This window comes from Halyomorpha halys, unplaced genomic scaffold, assembly GCF_000696795.3.
Source record: "Halyomorpha halys isolate HHAL.00 unplaced genomic scaffold, Hhal_1.1 Scaffold249.1, whole genome shotgun sequence".
Lineage (NCBI taxonomy): Eukaryota > Metazoa > Arthropoda > Insecta > Hemiptera > Pentatomidae > Halyomorpha > Halyomorpha halys.
Window position 1 is genome coordinate 753,974 of NW_027104890.1, and position 27,309 is coordinate 781,282.

General features: G+C 30.6%; 1 protein-coding gene across 4 annotated transcripts in view; it reads left to right on the top strand.

Annotated features, from left to right (window-relative positions):
• Positions 1 to 27,309, top strand: part of LOC106680181 (myosin light chain kinase, smooth muscle) — a 346,841-nt gene that overhangs the window by 28,902 nt on the left and 290,630 nt on the right. For all 4 annotated transcript variants that reach the window (XM_067045717.1, XM_024359903.2, XM_014419703.2 and 1 more), the window contains exons 2-8: positions 4,318 to 4,466; positions 6,076 to 6,288; positions 7,649 to 7,854; positions 8,400 to 8,560; positions 8,640 to 8,889; positions 12,267 to 12,488; positions 13,139 to 13,271. In XM_067045717.1, coding sequence (XP_066901818.1) covers positions 4,318 to 4,466; positions 6,076 to 6,288; positions 7,649 to 7,854; positions 8,400 to 8,560; positions 8,640 to 8,889; positions 12,267 to 12,488; positions 13,139 to 13,271 — 1,334 coding nt within the window. The remainder of the gene's footprint in view (positions 1 to 4,317; positions 4,467 to 6,075; positions 6,289 to 7,648; positions 7,855 to 8,399; positions 8,561 to 8,639; positions 8,890 to 12,266; positions 12,489 to 13,138; positions 13,272 to 27,309) is intronic.

Sequence of the window (27,309 nt, forward strand, 5' to 3'; positions counted from 1 at the left end):
ATATAATTTTTTTGGTCAAAATTGTAGCCTTACTTAAGTTGTACCCTTGATCTTTTTTTTCGAAAATCACAATATATATATACTTCAATATGATTCAATTACTTTGCATTGGTTTAGGCCTCTACAAACTGACGAAGTGGCAAAAACTGGACTTTCATAAACAAGTTAGAACCGGTGATATAAAATAAAACATTTAAGGAATTTCTCTTCACTTGAAACTACTTCTTCTCCCTTATAATACTACTTGTACAAAACAAAAATTTAGTTGTCCAATTGTTTATGTGACGTTGGATCTAGGTAAAAAAAGATCCATCCCCACGTAAAAAGCCTCCCAATTGCAACGAATCTGAGTTATATTCGTTGCAATAAAACATAAAAAGAATAATTTTTAAAAATAAATCGATCTTCAACCCTAGTATTTCCGATATTACAATCCCTGTTAATCTTAACAGGGCCTGCAGAAATTAATAATCAATAACCATATTCAGTGAAGGTTAACCTTCACCAGTGAAAGTTGATTGAACGTGATTGCCATCCTCTTTCACCGGTCATTTTAGAGAAGATTGACAATATCAAGCCATGGTTAACTTATGGGTTTCACTGTGACGTATACGAATTCATCTAATTTCTCTCTTCCTCTCTCTCTCAATTTATCTCGATCACCTAATTTCCTTTGTACATTTCTACGTCATTAATAATTTAAAATACAAATTTCTTTTGATCTTTTTCCTTCACTATATATCTTCTCTAACTTATCAGCCCTCTAGACATTATCAAGGAAACATGTAAAATTTATTTATCCGAGTGAGAATCAAAAGGTTGGAATAGAATAGAATACAATGAGAGAAAAGGATCAAAATGAATTTGTACTTTAATTTAAGATAACTACTTTCTAATAAAAAATTAATAAATTATAATAATATGGTGTATGCATTTACAAATCTACTGATAAAAGAAAAAAAATCGAAGCGAACAGAAAAGTTGTCAGGTGTAGGATGATCACACTAATTGTTGTCAAAGTGCTTTAAATATTTGAAAGTTTGCCAAGTTCTTGATAGGATAGCTTGAAGGTTTTAGCAACGTCACTGCCTGGCAGAGATGGGCATTAACTATCTAAGATTTAGTTAACTGAGGTAAAAACTATTAACTAAATAGTTCTCAGAATTAGTTCCAATTTTTCAGGGGAACTAATTCTTTAACCCAATTAGTATTTTAAATACAAGGGTCCCTTAATAACATTTCGGGGGTTCTAAAAATGAAAAAATAATCGATATTACGATAACGCGCTTGCGTATCGAATTATTTTAACTTTTCGAATTTCAAACATATAGGAGTCCTCATATACGTTTTCGGGGGTGCTAAAAACGAAAATAATATCGATTTTGTGATTGCGCGCTTGTGAATCGATTTGTTTTAGCTTTTTGGATTTCGAGCTTATTGAGGACCTTACATATATTGTCGGAGGTGCTGAAAATTAAAATAATATAGATTTTGTGATCACGCGCTAGTGAATCGATTTATTTTAACATTTCGGATTTCAGTTGTCATTGTTAGCAAAAATTGTACTGTTATATATTAACAGGGATGATATTTGAACTTTTCAACTCTAGAACCCTAAAATAAGTAAGTGAAAGTTGTGTGATGCTCGCAGTGCATCAGGTTTACTGTTGATATCGAGGTTTACTGTCACCTCTTTAAATAATATCAATCATTTACGGGACAGCCTGTACATTTGGCTATATCTTTGGTTTAGTATATTGTACACCTACAGATACGAATTTGATAGAGATCTATTCTTGCATAGTATCACTGTAGCACAATGAGCTCCTGTGGAAAGTTTAATTGAGATACGAACGCCTTTGAAACTGTTTCGCCAAAGACACCTTTTGTTACCTGTTACATCAGCGAGGGGACGCAAAGGAACCGCTAAAAGGGAATCCTTTCACTATTCGGGTCGCCGCGACCCAGGTGTCAACAGAAATAGTTTTCTAGGTCAAGACCACTCTTTGTCGGATTCCCTCCTCACGATTCCCTACCTCAGACTCTAATTGGCTCCCACTGTTGTTAATCAGACCAGGCTAATTATCTTGGGTCGGTATATAACCATTTTAATTCGGACAGTCTCCCCGGAAGAGCATTTGAATTTTCTAATCATAGGTTTTAATGTTCTGGAAATGACTAACCGGGTCTTTAACCTTTCATATCAGACTAGACCTCTATTGTTATTTTTATATTTGCCAATTAGGTTTCGGGTTTTTTTGTAATGTGAATTGGCAGATCTTCAAACAAATAACTACCAAAAAGATGTAGGATTCTTTGTTACAAAGAGTACATTGATAAAAAAGTAGTTTTGAAAAAAAAAAATCTTTTAAATAATTTTAGAAAATTGGTCTACTTTTTTGGAAGCGACTTTCGGTTTTAGTAACTTTTTAAACATTTAAACTCATTAAGTACAATCAACAATTTTTTTTTCTTATTCTAAACCAAAAAAACAACAAATTCATTGGTATATAAACAATCATATAATCATTACTAACCATTAAATAAATGCAGAGAAAATGCAGCATTTAGTAATATAAATGTTTCTGAAAATATTCTAAATTTTTTTTTCTCAGGATCTAGGGTGCATTGGCAAGAACCCTCTGGACTCAAATATTTTTCGACCTATTACCACCCACCAATAAAAAGTTTATTGAAATTGGTGAATTCATTTCTGTAGCCTCCTCTTGTTGGTAGAAATGTAGATAAAGGTGCTTCACAGTAGAATGAAGGCTTGAATTTCATGAACAAAGTATTTTTATCCAGATAATTTCCTACATAAATTTTAACTGGTGTCACTTTTGTACACTGTCTTACTAAATTGAGTGATAAAGCATTTTTGATGATACACGAAACATGAAAGGAGCTAATTTTTTTTTTCCTTTTATGAGATTAAAAAAATAAAGTAGACCACTAATAAACTTAAAATGAAAACCTCTGCTACTAATGAATTTTTATGCTAACTGCTGAAGATTTAAATTTTGTTTTTTTCTTACCACTTCTACTTGGCGATTTTATAATTAATTGTGTACTCATAAATACTTTTGTCATCAAATAGATACTGATACTGGTATCGCAAATGGTCAATGACTTAATTGGCCCTTTTTACCTGATGTCACCACGATTTACTTATACAGAGTAAAGTGCCCATTAGGTAAGATAATGTAGCTGATCTAGAACCATGATTGCTGTAGAAAATCAATTTATTGTTCTATTAGACACGGTTGACTCTGGATTTAGGGAGATCTTCTAAAGGCTCTTCTACAGCCTGGGTGTGTAGACTTCACTCTTAAAAGAAGAATGTGTGTAATTCCTGACCACATATTCCCCTCAAATAAACAGTTGGTTGAGAAATGTTTCAATGTTCCTTATTCTTATGCTGTTAGTATGAACCATCTTTATATTTTCTACTTTATTATTTCCATTTTTACTTTCCCAAACATGTATAATAAAAATCCAAGAGTTATTAGTTATTACATCATAAAATATTTTGGTTATTATCTCTGTGTTTGTAAAAACAGTTTGTTGAAATAATATTATAGTATTATAAAAAATAATTTTAAATAAATAAAATATTTTTTTCCAAAAGCCTCAGGGCTTTTTTAGTCTCATACTTTTTGTGTAACTGCGTCCAATTGAAAATTATGCTGCTGTGTAACACTATTGCAACAACTATTCCAAAATCCTGTTATATAAAAGAAGAATAAAAATTCATTTTATGATTCAAAAAATGTTGGATACCATTTTATTTTTGTTTCAAATTTTAAAAAAATGCTATCTGGATTCAGATTAGTGGTCATGTAATGGGCATTTTTTGGTTCATTTATTTCATCTAGTAGTTGGGTAAAATATAGCAAAGCAAATGAATCAATTATATAATATAAACCTGCAAAAAAAAAAAATTGTATAACAAATATACAGTTCATAGGTAATTAATAGTAGTGTGTTTATAAAATTGAAGACCTTTTTCTTTGCTATAAGAATTGATCTCAAACAAAAAAATATATAATTGATGTTGGAAAAAAATCGTGATGTAGTATTTGTAAAAAAAAAAAAATTCAATAATTACAAACTATCCATCTTTATCTATAACTGTTGTATAAACTTTTTAAAAAGTTGTTAATTGAATTCATCTCCATCTAATATTTATTACTTTTTATTGCATACATAGTTAAATGTTGCTGCTGATATAGCTATAAAAAATATTGATTAATAATTATAATTACTTATTAATTAATAAATTGAGTGATTAATGAATAAAATTTAATTTATTTTTAGGAGGCCCAAGCACTTGCTCTGGTATCAGACTAATAGATGAGAGTCGAAATTGCGTTACCATTGGTTGGAATAGACCTAGTGATCCCGGAAGTTCTGCTATCGCAGTGTATAGAGTTGAAGTACTTGATGAAAATGGCGAGTGGAAAGAGGTATTTGGTTAAATACTTTGATATTATTTTATTTTTGTAACAAATTAATTATAATTTTTTCTTTCGTAAATATACTCATAACTCAGGATAATCCAGACAGATCTTGCTGCTATTAATAATCTTTATTGATTTATTACTGCAAAGGATTATACAAATGCTTTTGCTAGTTCCAGTCCGAGAGATTGAAAAGGCTCCTTATTTAGTGTGAACCTATACAATAGTACATAATGTGAGGACTGTCTTTTCTGAATTGTATCCAATTTATTTTCGGCCAGGCTAAGAAATAGGTTTTACCTAGAAACAATTTTTTTTTTCATTGCAGAGCCTATTGTTTAATACCAGTCTGAGGATATATAATTTATTTTTCTTTAGCAGCAACTTCTATATTTCCAAAATTAACATTGTTTCTCATAAAATTATCGCTTGAAAGTAAAAGTTATTGAAAGTATTCCAAAAATAAATAATTCTGATTCAACAAGTTTCACTTGACAAGAAGCTGTTTCCTGAGACCCTCTGTTTTATCCCAGACAAACATCCTAGCTACTCCAAGATTAACTTCACATGTAGTATGCTATAGATGTGGTCAAAGTAGGAAAGGCTAGTGCTTTTCAGCCAAGTCAAATGGAATGGCATAATATTCATCACTGTATTTTGCCATTTCATTATCCTTTTTCATCACTGGCCTTGATTATTTAGCTTTACGTAGATAAAGCTCAGGCATTCCTTTAATGAATTTTGTTTTTTTTATTCATAGGAAATAATTTTGATTTTCAATTTGAATCACATTGTCGGCAAGTATCTTTTATAAGTCGGTGGAAATGTACATTTTTCTCTTTAATAACTTTCTTATAAACACCTTTACTAACCTGTATTATTCTCTGCTCTCTACGAAATACTGAATATAGGATGGATATAATTCATATATTTTTCTTACATTGAGTGAGAAATCCAAGTTCCTCTGTCTGGATTATGAATACGTGTAGTAACTACAATACCGAGGAAAGCTGTTTGTCTCTTTTTACTTCATTGTTGGAACCCTCTTTTTTTATTATTTCTGTTTGGAGCCTTTCCCCTCAGGTAAGGTACAGTGAACAGTTTATCAAATGAATGAATAGTTGTACAGAAAGCTTTCATTAAACCCCAACTGATGACACTGATAGATCAAATTTCAAATAAATACACTTTGATAGTTTTTCCTCAGTACCTTTCAAATGATGTACGAATTTAAAACACATGATAACTAATTGTGAAGAAATTAACCATAGGTATGTTTTATGGTCATCTTCTATTCAAAGGTTTATTTGAAATAATTTGGGATGAATGTTTATGAAGCAGTTAATTGTGTGAGCTATCAGTTTATGATTTTTATGTGACCTAAGAGTTTGTATTTATGAACAGAAATTTGTACACTGAGTTACCAATCATTTAATTGCTTACTTTTAATTGTGCAATGGATTTTTTTTTCAATCTAGTATTGTAATAGAAAAAACAAAACTATAAAACTATTATGATGATTACTAAAATATATGTTATTATAAAACCATTTATCATTGCATTTTTAATTATTTTCAATATTAACTTTGATTAAACTGATGGTTTGATTCTTTAGTTGGGCCTGTCACCAAGAACAGAACTTGATGTGTATGGATTAAAAGGGACTAAAACAGTCAGAGTAACGGCTGCAAACAACCATGGTTGGGGAGAACCTGTTCAAGAAACGTTGAAAGTGCCTGACACTAATTTTTTCCTTCCACATTTCTCTACAGAGTTAGAATCGCAGATAAATGTTCCTCCAAATGAGAGGGTTACATTGTCGTGCAAAGTAAGAATATACACAAATATTCTTTATTTTGTTTTAGATTGTTTTAAACTACCAAAGTAAGGATTATTAAGTAAGATTTTAATGTTTCAAATTGAGACACTAATGTTTTAAGTAAATATGTACGTTTTATAATTTTATGGACCACAGTGAGTAAAGTGATTTTTTACATTATTATGAATGATAAATTTAAAATATTTCTTAATACTTTGATAGCGAATGTAACTAAGTAAAACTTATGCTAATATTTATTATATTAATAAATAGTTTAATATTTCTTAGTGTATGCCATGAGGTTTTCTACATATAATCAAAATTACAAATCTATTTATTAATTTAGATTCATTGTTTAACTTATTGATTCAAGTTTTATCACTCCCTCAATGTAATACTAACATAACTCAAAAATATAACTTTTGAAAAACTGGATTTCAAAGATTTTATTTTAATATTAAAACACATTACTCGCCACTCAATTGTAATACCAATAGTGTTATGTCTAAATGTTGATTTATAATGATATATTCTTCATTTATCTTAGTATTTGATTAAATAAAATCATTAAATAATGACGTACTTAAAAATTATTTTTAATTTGTAAGTATTGTATTAATTGGGATATGACAATTAATAATTTATACTACTGATTATATAAATGTTACTTTATCTTTAATAAAACTAAATTTATCATTATGATATGCTTAATAACTGACCATGTAAGAGAAAGATAATCACATTTCGGAGGAAAGAGTAACATCAAAAAATTGTAAAAATTAGTTTGTAATTAATATTTTTCTCATTTTTGTGCGTTATTCTGAACCCAAATGTGTGACCATCTATTCTTTGTAAATTTATTGTTACTTTAATATCTATTAACTGAAGTTAACACTTTTTTTTTTTGCTTTGGAATAATAATATATTCAATAATATCCATTTAATAACAAAAACTTAATAGCAGTTGATTTTAGTTGAACATACAATATTGTGTTTGACTTTAAGAAAATATTGTTGTGGAATTTAGGGAGGATTTTATAAATAAAGACAAAGAATGTGTTTTCACCAATAGACATCACAACTGTTCTAGACCCAAGGGACACCAAGCTATCCCATCTCAGAGCTGTGTCGCCATCTACTATTTCATTTTACAAACCAAGTAATAAAACCTATTTTCTGCAAGAAATATCTCTCTTCTAATCACGAGCTTTCTTTTCATCCTTGAGTTTCTTGGGCTATTGTGTTGGGGTATATTTCAATGCTATTTACAGTTAATCAACAATTTTTTGTTGTTTTCTGTTTATTGAAGTATTTGATAACTTCAGTCACATAACCATGCTTGATTAATAAAACAAAGAGATATTTTTAGGCTGAAGGGCATCCTGAACCAGAGCTTTATTGGTTTAAGAATGGAGAACTTCTCAGACATAGTGGGAATGAATTGGTTCTTGAGCGCCTTAAAGAAGGGGGCCTTTATGTCTGTGAGGCTAGGAACCCTCTTGGAAAGGCTAGTACACACTGTTATATATCCATAGATGCACCTGGGTCTCATCTTCCAGAGAAGCATAGAATTAGGTACCTTCAATTTTTGTTAGTAGTAATAGTTTTAAATTAAATAGCAATGAGTTTATTATTTTTTTTTCAGAATGTGTATTCCATTTAGTTAATGTTTACATTCAGAGATATAGGTTAATATCACAGATTAGATTTCATCAATGCAGAAAATGTTATCTTTTTCTTCATTCTCCTTCCTAAATAAATATGAAGAAACATCCATTACTTTTTTTAAAGTACCATCCATTACTTGTTTAAAGACTTAAACTTTTTAAGTCTTTTGAAATTAATTTTCAAGTTTTTCCTTTTTACATTGCATATCCTTTCCACTTCTATATTTGCTCCTTAGAGACATTTCGGAAAATTTTCCATCAACTGGTCCACTCCTAATTCATCCTGTATTCTTTATGATCCCATTATGAGATTTATCTTGGAATTACAAAATTGTAATAATGCTTTTTGTAATTTTTCATCAACTAGTCACTCTCTGTAATTAGACTAGAAATTATACAAGAGAATAAAAAATTAAATTCTTAAATACAAGTTAAATATTGATAATTTTCAAGGTTACTTCCTCCTAAAGGAGAATATGGGCCTGAAATAAAATACCCTTTGAGGGACAGAGAAGCAGATCTAGGAGAAACAGTGCGACTTACACTTGAAGTCATTGGAGAACCAAAACCTGTTGTTGAATGGCAGAGGGATGGTGAACCTGTTAAAACTGAAAGTAAGTGAAAACTTCTGTTCATTTGGATTCATATGAACTGTCTATTCCAAACTATTATTAATTCAATGAACTGTTTTAGACTATCATATATTTTCGGAGGGAGATTTCCATACATTAGAATTAATTGTTAAGCCAGAAACTGAAGGATTGTATACTGCACGAGCAAATGGTTTAGGAGTCGCAGTTACATCTGCTTTAGTCCACATCAATCCACATTCTCCATGTCACTTTACTCTTCCTCTTGAGCCTTATGCGAGGGTTGGACTAGGTGGCAACATAAGACTCATTGCTTCATTAGCACCACACTTACGATTGGCAAAAGTTATATGGTATTACATTTTTATTTTATATTTTTACCAAAAAAAAATGGTTATAATATAATCTGTTTTATGAATGTGAAAGAATAAGTGCAATTAATTCAATTGAAATCAATGAATAAATGAACATTGATAGAGGTCTCTTTATTTCTCAGGTGAAGGGATTCATTATTAAAAAATTGTAATACATTAAAATCCTGCTTATCTACACTCGCCACATCTGGAACCTGAAATTTTTTTTCTTCAAAGTTCAGCCTTTTATTTAACAACTAAAAGTTTTTGATTTAAATAACTGAGAAAAAATTATAACATATAAAGTTACAGATATGTTATGTAATGTGTTATTTTAATTTCATAATTATTTTAATTTAAAATAAGTATCAGAATCAAATTTCATGTTTGAAAACATATAAGGGTTAAAATATTTTTGTATGCACAGTTCTTGTCTTCAGTCTTTGATGATAATTAGTAAAGAAATGGCTTATTTCTTAGAGATGAAATTGATACTGGTGTGTCATGGCTTGAAAATTTAATATCTTTAGAGTCACAATGAGTGTCTCCATATCGATGGCAATTGGAGCCTAATATGAAGAAAGGATATAAGGGGGAATAAGGGTATATCCTTAGTCAAAACTTGAGAAACAACTAGTCAACAGTTGATTGATTGATACATGTTTTATCGTTCACGAGTAATCACACATTCTGTGAAACATAGTTGTGCTATCAGAGTGATATTTTATTTTTCCACATGTTCTTTTTCTTTGTTGAGATATTTGATCAGTTTAACTGTATTTCTTATTCCTTCATTATTGATGGTAGCGAAGTTTTCTATTTTACCTGAATGAAAAAAAAACATAATTTCTCTTAAGTTTATTTTATTACTCACCAAACTGACCTTTCTATTATTAAATTTAAACTTTTAGTACTGACTAGCATAATAACTGGAAAATAGATAATTCTTTATTAGTACTTATAAAGTTTGGAAATTAATTTTTTGATTAAAACAAAGGATTAATCATTAATAATTTTCATGTTTCCTATCTATGTAGTAATAATAGTGTGCAAATAATCTTACTTCTTACTGTTAACATTTTCCTATGTGTCATACAGCTTCAGTTGTGTACTGTGAAAAGAGAGTACTGGAGAGTAGATTGTTAGTTACTAGCTGCATCATTGTGTTAAAATAGATATTTAATAAATAACTGTTGAGTATTTCACTATATTGTCCATAGAAAATTATTTCTGAATTAATATTTAGTAAAATAAATAAATCAGCCAACAAGATATAGATATAAAGGACTTTAAAGGAAGGGCCAATGCTTTATTCATAACTTTATGATATTCTTGGGAGGGAGGGTAGTTAAGTTAGTATTGAGCTTCCATTACCTACTTTATTTCTGAATTAAAATCAGATATTCATTTTGAGACTGAATGGGCTTGGGAAGCATCCATCATATTTTCAGGAGAAATGTTTAAATTCATTTTTGTATTTAAAAATTCTCATATTCCTTTGGATATTTAAATACTTAAAATATGGAGAGAGTTTTAAGAATGGATAATATTTCTGGAAGTATTTTATGTTGTTTTAAAATTTATGTATAAACACAACAGAAATTAGTAGTGTATTTTTATTTTTTTTTGTTTTTACAAAAAAGAGTATTTAGTCAGTGTCTCAACTGAAATATGGATAACTACCTAGTCCATCTTAAAAGAATGAAGGAAGCAATGAAACGAAACATAATTTTTACTGTGATTGCTTCCTTAATAAAACAGGTTACAATATTAGATGTACAGCGAATTTTCAAATATTGCCTCTGTTGAATTTTAAATCTATAAATATAGACATATTTTAATTCCTAGACAATATTTTAAATTCAGGATCCACTACATTGGTAGATTGATGCTTCAAGCTTTTGGTGATGCTAATAATTAGGTTTATATTGGATAAAAGTAGTAAAAAAACCTTTTTTAATTCCAAAGATAATGCGTGTATGTGCTCAGTATAAAAGATTTGGTTTAAAGTAAACTTCTTTTAATCTTATAGTTCATCTTTTCTTGATCTTTATTTTACAAGAAAGAATTTAGCCGATTGATTAATTTATATTATTTTTTCTAATATGGAGATCATCACATACTTCACAAGGACTTATTTCAATTTTTATATTCAAACCTAAATTAACATGAGTTTTACTACCCTTTATTTTGTTACTATAAAGTAAAATTAATTTAAAATCATTTGTTCACAAAGTTATTCTTGCAACATGTTGACTCTAATGTACATAATGATTTATAATATAATAATGAGGTGTAGATAGTTGACCGTAGATTAATGCTTGAAGAAGTTTGTCGGGGGGTGCGGTCAGCAAAGAACAACATAAATAAACAAAACCATATTTATTTATTTTATGCCGACGTTTCGACCTGAGTTTCAGGTCTAAACGTCGGCATAAAATAAGTAAATATGGTTTTGTTTATTTATGTTGTTCTTTGCTGACCGCACCCCCCGACAAACTTCTTCAAGTATAATATAATAAATCATGTAAAGAAATACATGCATCCTTATATATTTTAATGTAATAATTAATTAGTAAAGTAGACAAAAAAAAAAAAAATTTAACTGGGCAGTAAAAATAAAAAAAATGTTTAGGCCTGATTTTTTTAAACATCAAACACCCACTGAACAAGATCAACCCCTCAAGATAGGGGACATTTGATATGAATAATACTTAACCACCAGGTTTTCCTCCAATTGAGGGTTCTCTGCTGAGAGTTTCTCCATGGCTGATATAACAAAAATAAATTATATACCACAGCCGGACCTGGATATGGACCAGGGAGATTGTACTGTGCAGTAAGTGCCTTACTCACTGAGGTACTCTACATTCAAACTGCTTGTTGGTGATTATGCAAATGATTCAATTTGAAATTGAACTACAAGACAGTATCAATGATTCTCTATGGTTTTTTGATTGATCTTTGTTGGCTGATAACTGATCAATATTATGCCTCTACTTGCCAAAGAAATGTGACATCATTAGCACCAAAGTTGGGAATTGTTTTGACATGAGCACTCTGTCAATTAATTTTAACATTTATAGGTCGTTATTACCCCATGGCTTTTTCTTTTCTACTTTGAGTCAGGATCACTATTACCTGCCAGCAGTTTTCTATATTCCCATGGTTCATATGTTTATCATATCATTAATCTCATTTATAATACCCTTGTATTTATAATTTATCACAGCTCAATTTCTCATTATACATGCTTATAAGATCTTAGTATAATGATCGGAATAATTCAAATGTTAATCGAACATGTATTTTATGTATTTAATCTATACTTATTATGTTAGCTATATATATAACTATATAATTACTATAATTTTTAGGTCACGTGATGGAGTCAATCTTGTTCAGACTCGGAACTGTGTAATGACCCATTCTGCTGGTGGTGAAGTGACACTTGAATTGGGTCATGTGACTAAAAGAGCTGCTGGAACTTATACATGTACTGTTTTTGGTAAAGGAGGAATGAAGGCAGAATCAAAGTGTGAGATTGATGTAGTTGACTCAGTTTCACCTTCGACTCCAGCTCCATCTACCCCTATACCGTTAGTAAATTATATATTTAAATTTAAATATTGGTAAATAAAACTGATGTTCATCAATATTGAAACAGCGCTCATTTCTCGTCACTAATTTTATTTGGAATGTACTCTTTAACTTATTTATTTTTTATAATACTATATGAACTGAATTATACTTTGTTTTAATTCACATACAGAAATTCTTATCATTTTGATTTAATATATGAATTTTGTCATTTTATTTTATTATTGAAATAATATAAATACTAATTGAATTGGAGACATGAGTAGATGATATTTCAGGAAAAATAGAGAACTTCGCTTTGAAAAATATTTAAAATACTCTCTTTTACATAATGCTTTGTTCAAATATTAAATTGTAATATTTTTCAGAAGCGATTTTTTAAATGGAGTTTTTCAGTTTAAAATAGAAGTAAAAGAAACATTACATTTAATTTTTATGAGATGTATATGCTTGTAATATCAACTCATCACTTCAGTTACTTCTTTAATATTGTAATTACCATCAGAATTGAAATCATAAACATTGCCCTTATCAGTATAGAATTCATATGTGCTACCTAATTTAGTAATTAATCTAAAAATTAATATATTTTTTTAATTCCTCTATTTATAAAATATTAAATCAATCTTTTCCTTCCTATTTTCCTCAGATATTCTAAGAAACCACTATTCATAATGAAACCAAGGAATGTGGAAGGGCTGGAAGGTGATACAATTATTCTGAACTGTGAAGTAGTTGGCGATCCTAATCCTACAATCACCTGGCTGCGAGATGATCTTAAGGTTGGAAATTTTAGTTTGAATATTTAGTTTTTGTTGTCTATTTTTATTTTATTGGATGAATCGAGCAATTCTATGGTTTTAATTTTGATTACAGATTACACACCAGAATTCTTATGATCAGTTCATTTAGTTTCTTTACTGGTTTAAACTATGTGAAAAATATTTGTTGAAATAAAACTATACATCTATATCTGTAATACATTTCTTTATTAAGTTTATGAAATAACTAATATGGGGCTAGAGATTAGAAAATAAATAATTCTGAGGTGAAATGTAATTATTAATACGAATCCTATGATAATAAGCTGTTTTTTGTTGTAATTCATTTTCTAGCATAGAACAAGAGATTAATGTTTTATCAACAAATTGTTAATGCAATATCAAACCTTATTATAGTTGGATACTTAGCATTTGTTCATAATGATATATCTAAAAAAAAAAAAATTGGTCAATCCATTGATTTATAAACTTATATAATTCATCGATTTCCAAGATCAAAATTTATTAATCTCCATAATTGAAGAAAAAAAATGTGATATCACCAGAAAACAACTCTGTACTAATAAACATTTCCAGGTCAACATTTAATAGGAATGATATGAAAAAACTACTCCCCTAGAATAGAAACCTTATTTTCATCTCAGTTTGTTCTCAACAAAGATAACGTTATTTTATATTATTTTATTACACTTTTTTAAAACTGACGTTTTATCAATTTGATTTCAATCTTAGGACCAAAACATAATGCAATTGAGCAAAAATATTGTAACGATAAAAATAGCAGCTTGCCGTTTTATTGCGTACATGAATATACGTTATAAACTTTCTCCATCAAGGATTTTTAATAGAAGTAAATAAATAAAAATAGGTAAAATTTATATAGAAATAGGTTAGGTTATTGTTTTCTTCTGGGCGAGGAACTATATTTGGTTATTACGCCCTTTTTAGATTTTTTTTTCTACTTGTTCTAATATTCTTTAGGTGCCCTGATTTCTTTTTTATTTCTACATATCAGCATAAAGGGCAGTTTTTTCAAATATTCAATAATATATGATACCAACTACATATTAACATATGATTAAGATAGAAAACCTACTTACACCTATAAAACAAATGACAACTATGAAGGTTCTCTTTGGACCGATATTGAAATCAATATTAGAAAAAATTGACTATTTATAAAATCATCATTAGGCTAATCAGGACTTCCTCAAAAAACATATAACGAGTTCGGACGGTACAATCTGTAATCATTTGATAGGTTACTAACTCCTTTATTATGTGTTTAACTGAAAACTTTGAACGTTATGTATGTATGTGATGTAATAAAAAAAAAGTTTCGGAAAAACTAATTGTCTCGTATTGTCATACTTATATTCGCCATTGACTTGCAAGAAGCTATTAAAAGGAAATGGTCGGAAAGCTGTTGGACTGAAACAAACCAATTTCTCCAGAATGCAAAATACATCAACCATACAATCACTCTCAAAGCATTATCCATTGAGAAATTATTCTTGGTGTGAGACAAATGCTCTCACAAATATTATATTAATGTAGTTAATGCTTGTTCCATAAACTCTCTATTGCCAGCTGACATACATGTGAACCAGACGATTTCAAATTAGTTTGAAGTCCTGTACAGGAAAGGATAATGATGGTCTTAACATTCTGCATCATCAGCCATGTTCCTTGTTAAGTCATCTTGTACTCTAATCTTCTTACTCGCTGCATTACATTTACGCCTGCAATGCAGTTTAGTGTGGGAGTGTCGGCTGCTTTGGACTCAACTATTTATTGAACAGTTCAAGAATATATTGTTTGATGCAGGCGGCTCTCGGCATACCTGAACACCTCTTTATCACTTTATAGGTCCCTTCTAAGGCCACCCATCCAGGCCCTGTCTCCTACAAGGCTCATTCCTCATTCGGAAAAAATACTGGAATATTTATGACCATTGAACTCCTTAGGGATATCATATACACGTTGATAAAATTCTCCTCATTTTGAACACATTTCAATTAGATAATTCCTTTTAGTTGGTTTATTAATTATTATTCTTAAAAAGTTCCTTATTGTACATTAAAAATCACTGATGTTTTTGAGAATCAAAACCCTTTATACCTCTTTTCAAAATTTTACAACAGGTCAAAAAGCTGAAAAATATTACTTTTTGGAAAAACGAAGAGTTTTATCATACCAAGATAACTTTTTAGATACCTTTAAATGGGAGTGCTATATATATCAGAAATTTTGGAAATCTTTAAAACTATTTTCTAGGGGTTATAAAACGGATTTAAAAAGCAAATAGATCTCCTTATAATCTTCGTTACAAAGCAATTTTCGTAAATGTATATTATTTTTGGGGAAAAACGCGATCTAAAATTGAATGAGACATAATAATATTTGCTGGTTTTCAATTATTTTTAACTTGCCATTATGAATATTTGTTTTTCGTTTTACTTCCTTATTTTCACTTATCCCTTTTGACCCCACTGCCAAAAAAAGGGGACGGTAATTAAATTACATTTATATCTTATTTTAATTGGCCTTTTTGCTGAAATGAGAAATTATATAAATCAATTGTATAATTATATTATTCAAATCTTAACATTAGAAATTTTAACACGACATGTCAAAAAACGTAAGTTATTTTTTTAATAATATAATAATTGAGTTATTTTAAGTTTTCTTAGTACACCACCTTTTGTTGGTAGTGATCTTGATCTTATATAATGTAAGCTTATCAAATAATTGTATTCCCTTTGCTTTATGAGGTTTGTATTTTGTATTCCCATTGCTTATATTGAGTGCCCCATTATTTTGGGTAGTGGGATTGGGAGGCCGAATTGGCCAAATGGGACTTGATATGTTTATTCTTCTTCTTAAAGAATTGACATGATTGACCGGGCTTACATAGGCTTTTTGTTTAATGTCACTCACATCAAAAAAATTCATTAGAGTCTAAAGATCTGTAGAGCTTACGAAACAATAAGACCAGTACCGTTCGGTAATTGCTGCTGCAGAAAAAAGATGCCGAGACTATCTTAATGCTCATTCATCACTTGGAACTGCATTTAGTATGAGCATTAATGTTTACATTTCTTTAATAAAGTAGTTGGAATACATCTAAGTTTATATATCCAAACTTAAATAATTTATAACAATGGAAATCTATAAACGGGAATACCTCTTAGATAGAGCGTGAAGGGACACACCTTAATAGGAATGTTTGTTGTTGTTAATGATCCTTGATTCATATTTCTTAACTCTAAAACATCCTATCTAATGCACTTTCCATGCAATGAACGACAAAAAATTGAAGAAAGATAAATAATATTAATTGATTGGAGAAGTTTGTCGGGGGATACGGTCAGCAAAGAACAACATAAATAAACAAAACCATATTTATTTTATGCCAACGTATCGACCTGAGTTTCAGGTCTTCATCAGGGCTATAGAACAAAAGATATAACAACAACATTTAGAGAAACATAAAATTGAAAAGGAATAGTATACAAACTTGAATTGAATTGAACAAATTGAATCAAAAAAGAAAAAAAATTGATAACTGATAATTGAATAGTAAAAAAAATTGATTGATAATCGTGGAATTAGATGGTAGTAGATTGAAAACAGTGAAATATGAAATATAATATCATGTAGGTAAGAAGATATGTATAATATAAGATATGCAGTTTTTTAGACACTAATTTCATATCAATTTTATGTTTCTTTAAATGTTGTTGTTATCTCTTTTGTTCTATAGCCCTGATGAAGACCTGAAACTGAGGTCGAAACGTCGGCATAAAATAAATAAATATTGTTGTTTTTATTTATATTGTTTTTTGCTGACCGCACCCCCCGGCAAACTTCTCCAATCATTAATCAACTGTCAAGTACCTACACCTCATTATAAATAATATTAATTTTCTTTTTGCCATAATGAATGTTTGTTTACTGTTTTACCTTCTTGTTTTCACTATAATTTACTCAAATATTTTCGTAGATGTAGCAAAGACAATGTGGTGGGTTTAAACGGTAGACACCCTAAAACCTAAATTACGTCATTCATAACGAAATAACCTTTAAGAAATCTTAATTTGAGAGATCATGATATCCTGTTTGTTGTAACGAGAAAAACGAGAACTTGAAAAAGGACCTTAGGTACACTCACCATGTTTATGAAGCTTGAGTGACAAAGATCTCTAGTAAAGAGTCTATATCTATCTATTACCATAAATACCCCTGTCTTGAAAGTCTTCAAATTAAATTAAATCTGTGAAATACGGTGATATAGCGATATCCTAACAGCAATCGATTGTCTACCAAATATGGTAGATCTTTCTTTGATTAGCGATCCTCTGTTCATAAATCCGCAGCAACTGCGGCACACTTCATTAGGGAGCGAACTAGGAGTTCCATTAGGCGGGCTATAGAGAACTAACAACGCCAACATATCCGCTGGCGGCCATATGGTCTCATTGTGGTCGCTTAATTACTTTTATTAGAAAAGTCGTTCGGTGAAGAACGGTTTATTAAGGTCAGAGGTATTGAGGCGACCTGCCAGAATATCGTTGATCAACATCATATCAGTAAGGAAGCGATGAGGCAATAGGAAATCCACAATCGGGGACAACGCCAGTTTAACTCTGGATGAAGGGAGAATTATTTTGAGCAATGGTTTTCTAGATTTAAACTGACATTTGGAGTTTCGAAACGAACTCTGTATCGGATACAAAAAAAAACAACAACTAGCTCATTCGAAAATCAAATGGTATCTCCACCTTCATCAATCCCGTTGAGAATCTGACCGGACAACCAAGGTCCCGAAAGAGTTCCTGGATCCTGCCACACACCGGCTCAGATCTGAAACCCGTTTGTCGTGCAGGAAATCTGGCTTTATCAACAGTCTGTCTTGGAGAAGATATGTTCCAGAAAATGTTTCTAGAATTGATTTTATAGCGTTGTACATCTACGTACCATCCCGTAACTGTGGGTGCATCGGGTAAGTGGGTTGTCCGGTTGTTACAACTTATTTGTTTAAGATTTAAATATCACGCTTGATTGTTTTCCAGTAAATGTTTAAAAAGCTCCTTTCCTATTACTATAAGAATTCGGTACTTGGTTGTATAATAGTTAATACGTTTATTTACATTTATCTCACCTAACATTTCCGAGTTTTTAATCTCTATAATGAAAAAAAAACTTTGACAAACGTTGTTTGAAATGAATCCAAAAATCAACAAATAGTAGTACCCTTTCATGTCTCAGCCAGAATAGAATAAATTGGTACTTGTCCATGTTTTGTCATATCCAACAAACAACAAATATTTTGCTTACAAAGTTTTTGAATATTCAGTGTAGGATAGATTATGAAATGTTTATGTACAGAATCATTTAGTAAGTAATTGGCATTAATAAACATAATTAATAAATTGTAATATATAAATTATTTATTTTATTTCATTTGCTTGTTTTATTTCATTTATTCTTTTTAGAAGTTAGGGGTAACATCAGCTTAATAGGAACAAATTAAGGTAATTCAGAAGTTATTACTTAATTTATTTATGAGTACTAAATAGAAAAATCTCTGCACCCTCAGACAACATACAGCACATCTTACATCACCATTCTAATAGGATATAACAATTCGAGTGTGCTTGGAAATCTTGGAGTGAATTACCATCTCTGGTTGATGTCTTTTAGATTCCTTAAGTGCAATGTTGTCTATTTAGTCTGGATATTTGCGAAAATGTGTTTTCCTTCCTGATGAAGCCTGAGTTGATGAAATGTCTACTAATAGGTTATTTGAAGGTTTGTGGTAGTAAATATAGTTTGTAGACTGTACTGTCGTCTTTCCGGCATTCATGTTTGTATTTTTGTAAATAGGTAAAAAAATGAGAAAGTTCATTAGTAATTTAATCATTAGAAAGGCTAAGTTTTATTTATGGAAGTGTTGAATACAGTTCAATGATTAATGTAGTTGCGTACTTCCAGCATTGCTATACTATTTTAGGTACATTCGTAAAATTCCGTTACTCTTTATGTTTAAAGGAAATAAGTGCAATATGAAAACAAAATTCTCGGCGTTTCTTCTGTATCTAGAGGTCCCGGGTTTCGGCACCACTTATGACTATTTGAGAACAGACAGTGCTTAGTTATTTAAGAAATAAACAATACATACTGCCGAACCTATCAAGTGAAACCTATCCACTATATTAAAATATTGTTAAAAATACATTAATGTATGTATAATTAGCTGTCCTCGGTATCGCTATTAGCAATTACATCGATTAAATAGCTCACACTTAGCAATTGAATAAGAACCACATTTGTAAAATTTATAATTTTCTGTATTTAGTTGCATTAATAAACTCTTCAATCCCATATCACAACCTTCGAAGAATGGTGTCGTAATTGGAGGATTAAGATAAATTCCAACAAATCCCATCAAATCACCTTTACTCTTCATCGTAAACCTACTGACTGCCCTACAGTTTCATTTAATGATGTTACTCTAACCCCTGCCGAACAGATCCGCTACCTTGGACTACATTTGAACAAACGATTAACCTGGAATCCTCCCACAAGACTGAAAAGACAGGAAACTGCACGTCGATTTCGACTATTATAGCACTTACTAGACAAACCGTCTAAACTTCCAACACATTACAAAAGACTGATCTACATGACTGTCAATTGGCCAATCTGGACATACAAAGTTGAGCTTTGGGGCTCCACTAAATCTTCGAATTCCTCTCGTATCCTACCATTGCAATCCAAAATCCTCAATACTCCTTACTTTGTCACAAATAAATTCATACATAAAGACATTAATGTTCCATTTGTAACCGACCTGGCCCGAACCAGATTCAGTCCTTCCATTTATAAACTCACTAATCACCCAAACTCACTAGTTTCTAAACTTGCTTCCTTTTCCATTCCTGACAATCCTCCGAGGCGCCTGAAAATAAGATGTAAAACGTCATTAGAGTGCTACCAATGAGTGGATAGTTTCTCTACACGTCTCTACCGCTCTCTTTTAACTGAGATCAAATTTACTAAATGTATTATAATGCACAGTTGTAAATAGCAATAAATCAAGAATTAAAAAAAAAAAAAGTTCCATTAATATAACTGATTTATTTTTCTGTTCTCCAGATTTAATGTATAGTTTTTCGTAAGCAGTTAAATAGCGTGCAACAAAAAATTGTCTATCTAGATAGTGACTTATTTATTCCTTCAATTTTAAATTTTAACACGTATATATTGAATTTTTTTTTTAAATTCTTTTTTAGAGGTATAGATATTAATTAGGAGTTATGTACAGCGAGAATATAATTAATGTGACAGCCAACGAAAGGAGCTAATGAAAACATCTTAAATCTCTTCTGGTGAGAGTTACAGAATTTCAGGAGGATAGCAAACTCTTGTAAGACTTGGCAGTTGGCCCGCCTCGTATAAATGAATTTATGTGCTCTGTTCGTTTTTATGGTAAAATTATTATAATTCAGCATTTTAGAATCTTAAACCTGCCAATTCGACCGTTTTAGACAAACAGTGAAGATAAATCTCGATATGTTGAGGGAGTCGTCATCATTCCGCTACAGTTAATGAAGTAAGCCTGCTCTGGATCCTACTTCATGCTCTTTGATAGCTCGGGAGATAAGGAGCGATTCATCGTATTTCTTCAGATATCTAAATGCTACTTCCTCTGATTTTATTTTTGATAATAAATCAATGATATCCGAGGGGCTCTCGAGATAGCGATGGTATGCAGCTGGTGTTCTGTTATTCAATAGATTGATTATTTTAATTTATTATTGTTGCGGGTAAAGGAGATAAAGTCGTTATCATAGGATCCTGCATATAGGTCAAACATGACCATTAATTAATGTTTGAGGTTTAAGAAATATTTTTATGTTAATAATAATTCAGACTAGAGATTATATTATTTTTATTTATTTATTTTTTTCATACACATAGTTTGATTATGTTCATTTTGTTTATTCTTCTGTTTGTATATATTTTAAGAGAGATTTTTTTTTTTCATTAAATTTATTTATTTTATTTTGTCTTAGTGTGAATGTAATCATCCATCACTATTACCTATTGCCCACTACTGTTGTGGCAGATTGTATTATATATCAATAAATAAAAAGTATTTAAAAAAAAAATAATTGATACAATATTGAAAGATTAAAAAAAACAATCCTCGACTTTCATAAATAACTAACCAATTAACGCTTTACTTTCTTCATTACATCCCGCTATATGCAATGTATTGAAAGTAAAGCCCAGGTTTCACTGTGAAGGTGATAGTGACCACTGTGAAGGTGATAGTGACCGCTGTCACAGCCACTACCATCTTTTACACTATTACATTTGCTGTCATGGCACTACTATCATACTATCAGGATTTGCTTGATAGTTGGTAGTACTATTAACTATCTGCCATATACCTCTTGGAGGAAGTTTTGCGTCATACTCCAACATTAAGAACACTACATTCAGTCAAAAGTTTCTGAAAAAAAATAATAAAACGAAATAAATTGAATATAGTTTTGCAATCTTGAGAATGCCAAAATTACGTCATGGGACATATTGACCTCAGCCACTTTGATACTTCTTTAGATTTTCGATGTGCAACTACAGGTCGAAATTTTTAATAGCAATTGTTGTATAGGAAGATGGTCAGGGTTGTGGTCAAAGGAGAAACAAAAATAGTTTTGTTTAATAAATAAAAAAAAAAAATAGTTTTATTTTAAACTATTTTTGTTTCTCCTTTGACCGCAACCCTGACTATCTTCCTATACATCAATTTTTACGGTCAACTATATATACATATATTTAATAGCAATTGTTCATTTCTTAAAGTTTACCACAGTTTATTTATTCATTAATAGATAAGAATATAAAAAAAATATATTAGCACATGAAAACACTAAACTCCGTTGATCGAGTGTTAAGGATGCTATAGAAGATTTGGAACATTCAAACTATGTTGAGTTGTTGCAATTAATCATCAATTTGTATCTTTTATTGAAGAAAGATAGTCCGGGTAGAGGTCAATAAATATACAAAATAGTAGAAACAACTATTTAATGTCAAGCAATGTTTCGCCCCACTTTACAGAGCTTCGTCAGCTCTGATCCTGGTGCAAAAGGTTGAAGACTAACTGGTTGACTGTAAAATGTTGTCAGTCTTCAAACTTTTGCACCAAGATTTTTTTTTTCTAATTTTCATGGAGAATGTCTTCCCTTATGAGTCATATGAGATTGTTTATGGATTTCTTTAAACTGCTTCTGTGCCTTTAAAGTGTCATAATGATTTTAAGGCACTTGTAATCATAAGTGAAAAATATTTAGTACTGTAACCTTCACGTACTTATCGATCTTACTTTGATGCTCTCATTGTCCTTGGGCGTGGAACTCTTCTCTGTGACACAAACCAGGAGCGTATTCCAAAGACAGAGCATGGACTATAGAATGGCGTTGCTTTGGAAGCAGGGGACGCTAAGTGATCCAGCCGTAGCAGGAGTTGACATCGCATCTGATTATCCGTTATGGCAGGGTAAGGCCAAGTAATTGTTTTCTCTCTGCGCTCTCTAACTCTTTGGCGCCGGCACTCCCTTGTTAGTGTCCAAGGTTTATCTCTTATACGCGTTTCAGACTTAGGTTTCGCCCAGTTGTATCATTGAGTTTGAATTCGTCGATACTGAACGACTTTGATTATGGTTGAAATAGGAAAAAAAATCCACTACACCATGTTTTTATACCAGAGGGATTTATGTCTGCTTCATCATAAACATTCCCCAGTTCCTTTGTTATGTGGAAAAAAAAACTTTCTACAACATACTCCAATATGCCAGTTAACCAGGGATTCCAGTTGGAAGTTAAGTTTTGTAAACCTGGAAATGGTATTAATATGTATTTTTTTGTAACAATTCACACCTGTCTTAAGGTTAAAGATGACAAGCAAATGACCGTTGTCCATTTGTATCTCCTTTAATTAGTTTCATTAATTAACTTAGGAGATCCCTCATCTAGCTCCTTTTTAGTCTTCGGTACGTGTTGTCTGGAATGTTCGTGGTAGCCTAAAATCTTGGTTTATTGATGTGGTAGTATAGTTTATCACGAAATAAGGTTTTAATGTGATATTGTACAGTAGGTACAAGATCGTGTTCTGTTACTGACATGTTATCTTTAATTGAAATGTTTGTAGTTTGTTTATGTGAGTTTGTTTTGGCTTCCCGTATATTTTTAGAGGATATGTCCAAATGAGTTTCATTAAGTACGTATACGTGTGTAGTCGCTGCCTCAATTTTAGGGCGGATCGTCTGTGAAAGAGAGTGTCATCCTTCTATCGAAAGTCAGTACTGAATATTTTACTGGATTAGTTTGCAAAAATGGTGTGTTATCGGTATTTAGTGGTGGACATGTGGCAAGACGGTATGTGAATGTTATCTGTTGGGATTTGTCATTATTTAGTTTGATTTTCCAAAGTTTAAAGCAGTCCTCAATTTTCATTTCATAGTTTTGTATGGTCAGTGAATCTTGCATTAAGTCCGTATGTCGAGTGGGGATGGTTTTATCACCGGCGTAGGTCCATGTTAGGGTGTTATTTTCGATTGAGATATCATGCGTGTATATTGTGTACATCAGAGGAGCCAGAATCAAATCTTGAGGTACTCCAGCCTTGATTGGATGGATATATAATGTTTCTGAACCTAAGCGTACAGCAAAAAAAAAAAACTATCAGAAAGAAAAGATAGACATATGAGGTAATAAGTAGCAGTGATAAGTGATTTCAATTTAAATTGAACTCCCTCATGCTATAATTTGTCGAATGCTTGTGCTACATCAAGGAATACATTAGTTGCATATTGCCTTTGCTCCAGAGCTAATGAAATATACCCAGTAACTCTATGTAATTGATGGGTAGTTGAGTGGCAATGATCGAACGCCAAATTGGTGGTCAGGAATGATTTATTTTTCCGTAACTATATCAGTCAATCTTTTGTATTAGAGTTTTTCAAATAAACAGACACAGAGCAAACTAATTGTTCTGCATGAAGAGACTGCGCTAATGTTTTTGTGTAATGATCATGTGTGAGAATTTTTATTTCAAAAGGAATTTTATTGTTTAAGTGTAGTGTTGTGGAGTGTGGTGAGAAATACTATAGCTTTTCTGGGCATTTTTCGAAGTAGCTCTGCTGAGCTTTATTATTATTATTATGAAATTTGACAGGGAAAGGTGGGAGGGACACAAAGCATGCTTTTAAAAGAACAAAGGGTAGAAACATTTTTGATTGACCGTGTGTTATAGTAAAAGGACAAAGAAAATTTAAATAACAATTAAACTATTTATATTGAGTCAACCTTTTTCCGAACAACTTGAAATCAACAATTTATTAATTTATTATAGTAGTCATGAAAATTAAGTAATAGTGCATTAAAAGAGGTTTAATTTGAGCCCTAATAGACATATTTTCCCTTAAAACCTTTTAGTATTCTTATTTCATTTTTACGTTCCATGGTACATCTTTTTAATTTTACATTTATGTTTACATCATTTAAGTGTTTGTATCTTTTTTAGTCCTGATTAAGCCCTGCATCGTGGAGCGAAACGTTTTACCATAAAATTGTTTACTTCTAGTTGTTAATTAGTAGTATTAATTAGTTAATAGTTTAATAACTATCTTTCTTTTATTTCCAAATAATTTTATTCAAATCAAAATAACAAGGAAAAATATTTTTATTTAAATATTTTATTCACTGGTTTTCAAGAAGAGGTATAAGAGAGCTCTTTAAAACTTTTTTTATATCCTAGTATTACAAGTAATAAAAATAGTAATAACTCCTCATTTTTTATCATTTTCAGTTGAAAGCTAATAATAAGAAAAAAAAACTGCGCTTAGGCAAATATTGTAAAATAAATTTTACAGATATTTCTTGATACTGAACGCGATAAAAAATCTGAATAAAGTTTTATAGCCTTCATCTTGCAGTCCCTAGTGAGCCTATAAATCTTTCCGAGACCCGGAACTGCTCGCACGGGTTTTATTTACTGGACTTGGATCAATTAGGAAACGAACTGTACAGGACTTAGCCCAATTACTGGGCGATTTAATTGAAGTGTATTAAAATAAAATTTTATAGCACTTAATTGGAATGGTCGGAGTGAGGGCCAGTTATAACGCGGTGGATGCGGGCTGGGATAGCGGTACGCAGCACGTGTGCTTTAGAACTGGACCACATCTCAGCTAATTCGTTTCTCACCAACAGGATTCCTATTTCTGTACTTAAGATTTAAGTTATATTATCCAACTTCAAGTTTAAAAATTATTTCTAAGCAGGAAGATGTAAATATATTCCAAATAGTCGTAAATTTCCTATAGTTTGACAGAAATATTATATATATACTAAGGGACTAAATATACATACCATAATTAAAACTGCGTTGAGTAGATTAGCAATGGTCCTAATTATCCGTTTTGACAATCAAATTAGATATTGAACTACTAATTTTTAAGTACAAACCCCGATGGAAAGAAATTATTTCACTTCAATATCTGATTACTTTATTGAAAAGTAAGAATAGTTATTATCCAAATTTGATTGAGTTTTCCAACTGAAGCTAGAGAGAATAAAAAAAGGGTGGCTGTATCAAAACGTGAAAAGAAATTAAATAATCGGTTTTCTGTATCTTTAAAACTACGGAGAGAGAAATACTTTATTTATTTATCTATGCTGCCTAAATACATTAGGTTGCTATCTCACACAGCATACTTATCAATCCGTAATCGGACATATATACATTACACATACATGGTATAATCATAAAAAAAAAGAGATACAATAATAGGATATAATAAACAATTTTTTTCACCCCTACAGTTTCCTTTTACAATCCATTTCGGTCTGTACAACAAATACAAATGTTTCATTCATTCCTATTTTTCTTTCTCATTTCTGCTCCTCCAATTTCACCCTTTCACAATTATTCAATTCACCCGATCAACAAATTCGCTCTCCGGAATTCACCCTCCTAGATCCTCTTCAGTGACCCGCTAAACAAATTCAATATTAGACGGTAATGTGAGATCAGACCATCATTCATAGTCACAGCAGTAGATTAGTCTACCAAGAACAAACAGATAGATACATTTTACGAGAATAAGAATAACACACAGATTAAAAGGAAAATATAACAAAAAACCGGTTACAAGAAACACTTGAATGGATAAATAAGTTTTAAAAAAAACTAATAAGAACACTAGAAAAACTAATAAAACATCAATTAAAGTAGGGTATGCTAAAATCTGAGACCTAATACAGTTTTTTATATTCTTGAGACACAGTTTTTTTAAATAGTGACATTTCTTAACAAAGTAATGAAAAATCTGTTAGTGAATTTATTTTGGAAAAACTATATCTCAGGAATCATTAGACATCTATTAGCGCTCAATCTGAAGCTAGTTTCATTAAACCGTCATAAATACGTAATAGTACATTTACTATTACGTATTTATGACAGTTACCTTCGTAGGAGTAGTAGTTTTTATATTTACCATATTATATTTACCAAAATAAATTCACAAATTGTTAATTTCTAGTTGATTGAAAAAAGTTGTTCCTTTATGAAAAATTTAATTTTCAGAAACCATTTGACGCACAGATCTTAGCCATCTCTCAAATTAAAGTTAGTTTAATGTATAGTATATAAAGTTTAATGTTATAGTAATAAAGTATGTTATTTTTATTATAAGCAGAATCCATATTTACATGTATATGTCAATACCATAAAAACTACCACCCCCTACGTACATAAACATCATACACTAGTGTATAATAAATGAAACTAGTTTCAATTTGAGTGCTAGCAGACATCTGTAAAAGTCTAATGTTATATCTAACAACTTATCATAAACCAAAAACATTTTCTGAGCAGTTAGAAATCAACATTTAATAAATTTATTTTGCAAGGATCATGGAAACTACTGCTCCTATGAAGACAAACATAATAAACTAGTTGA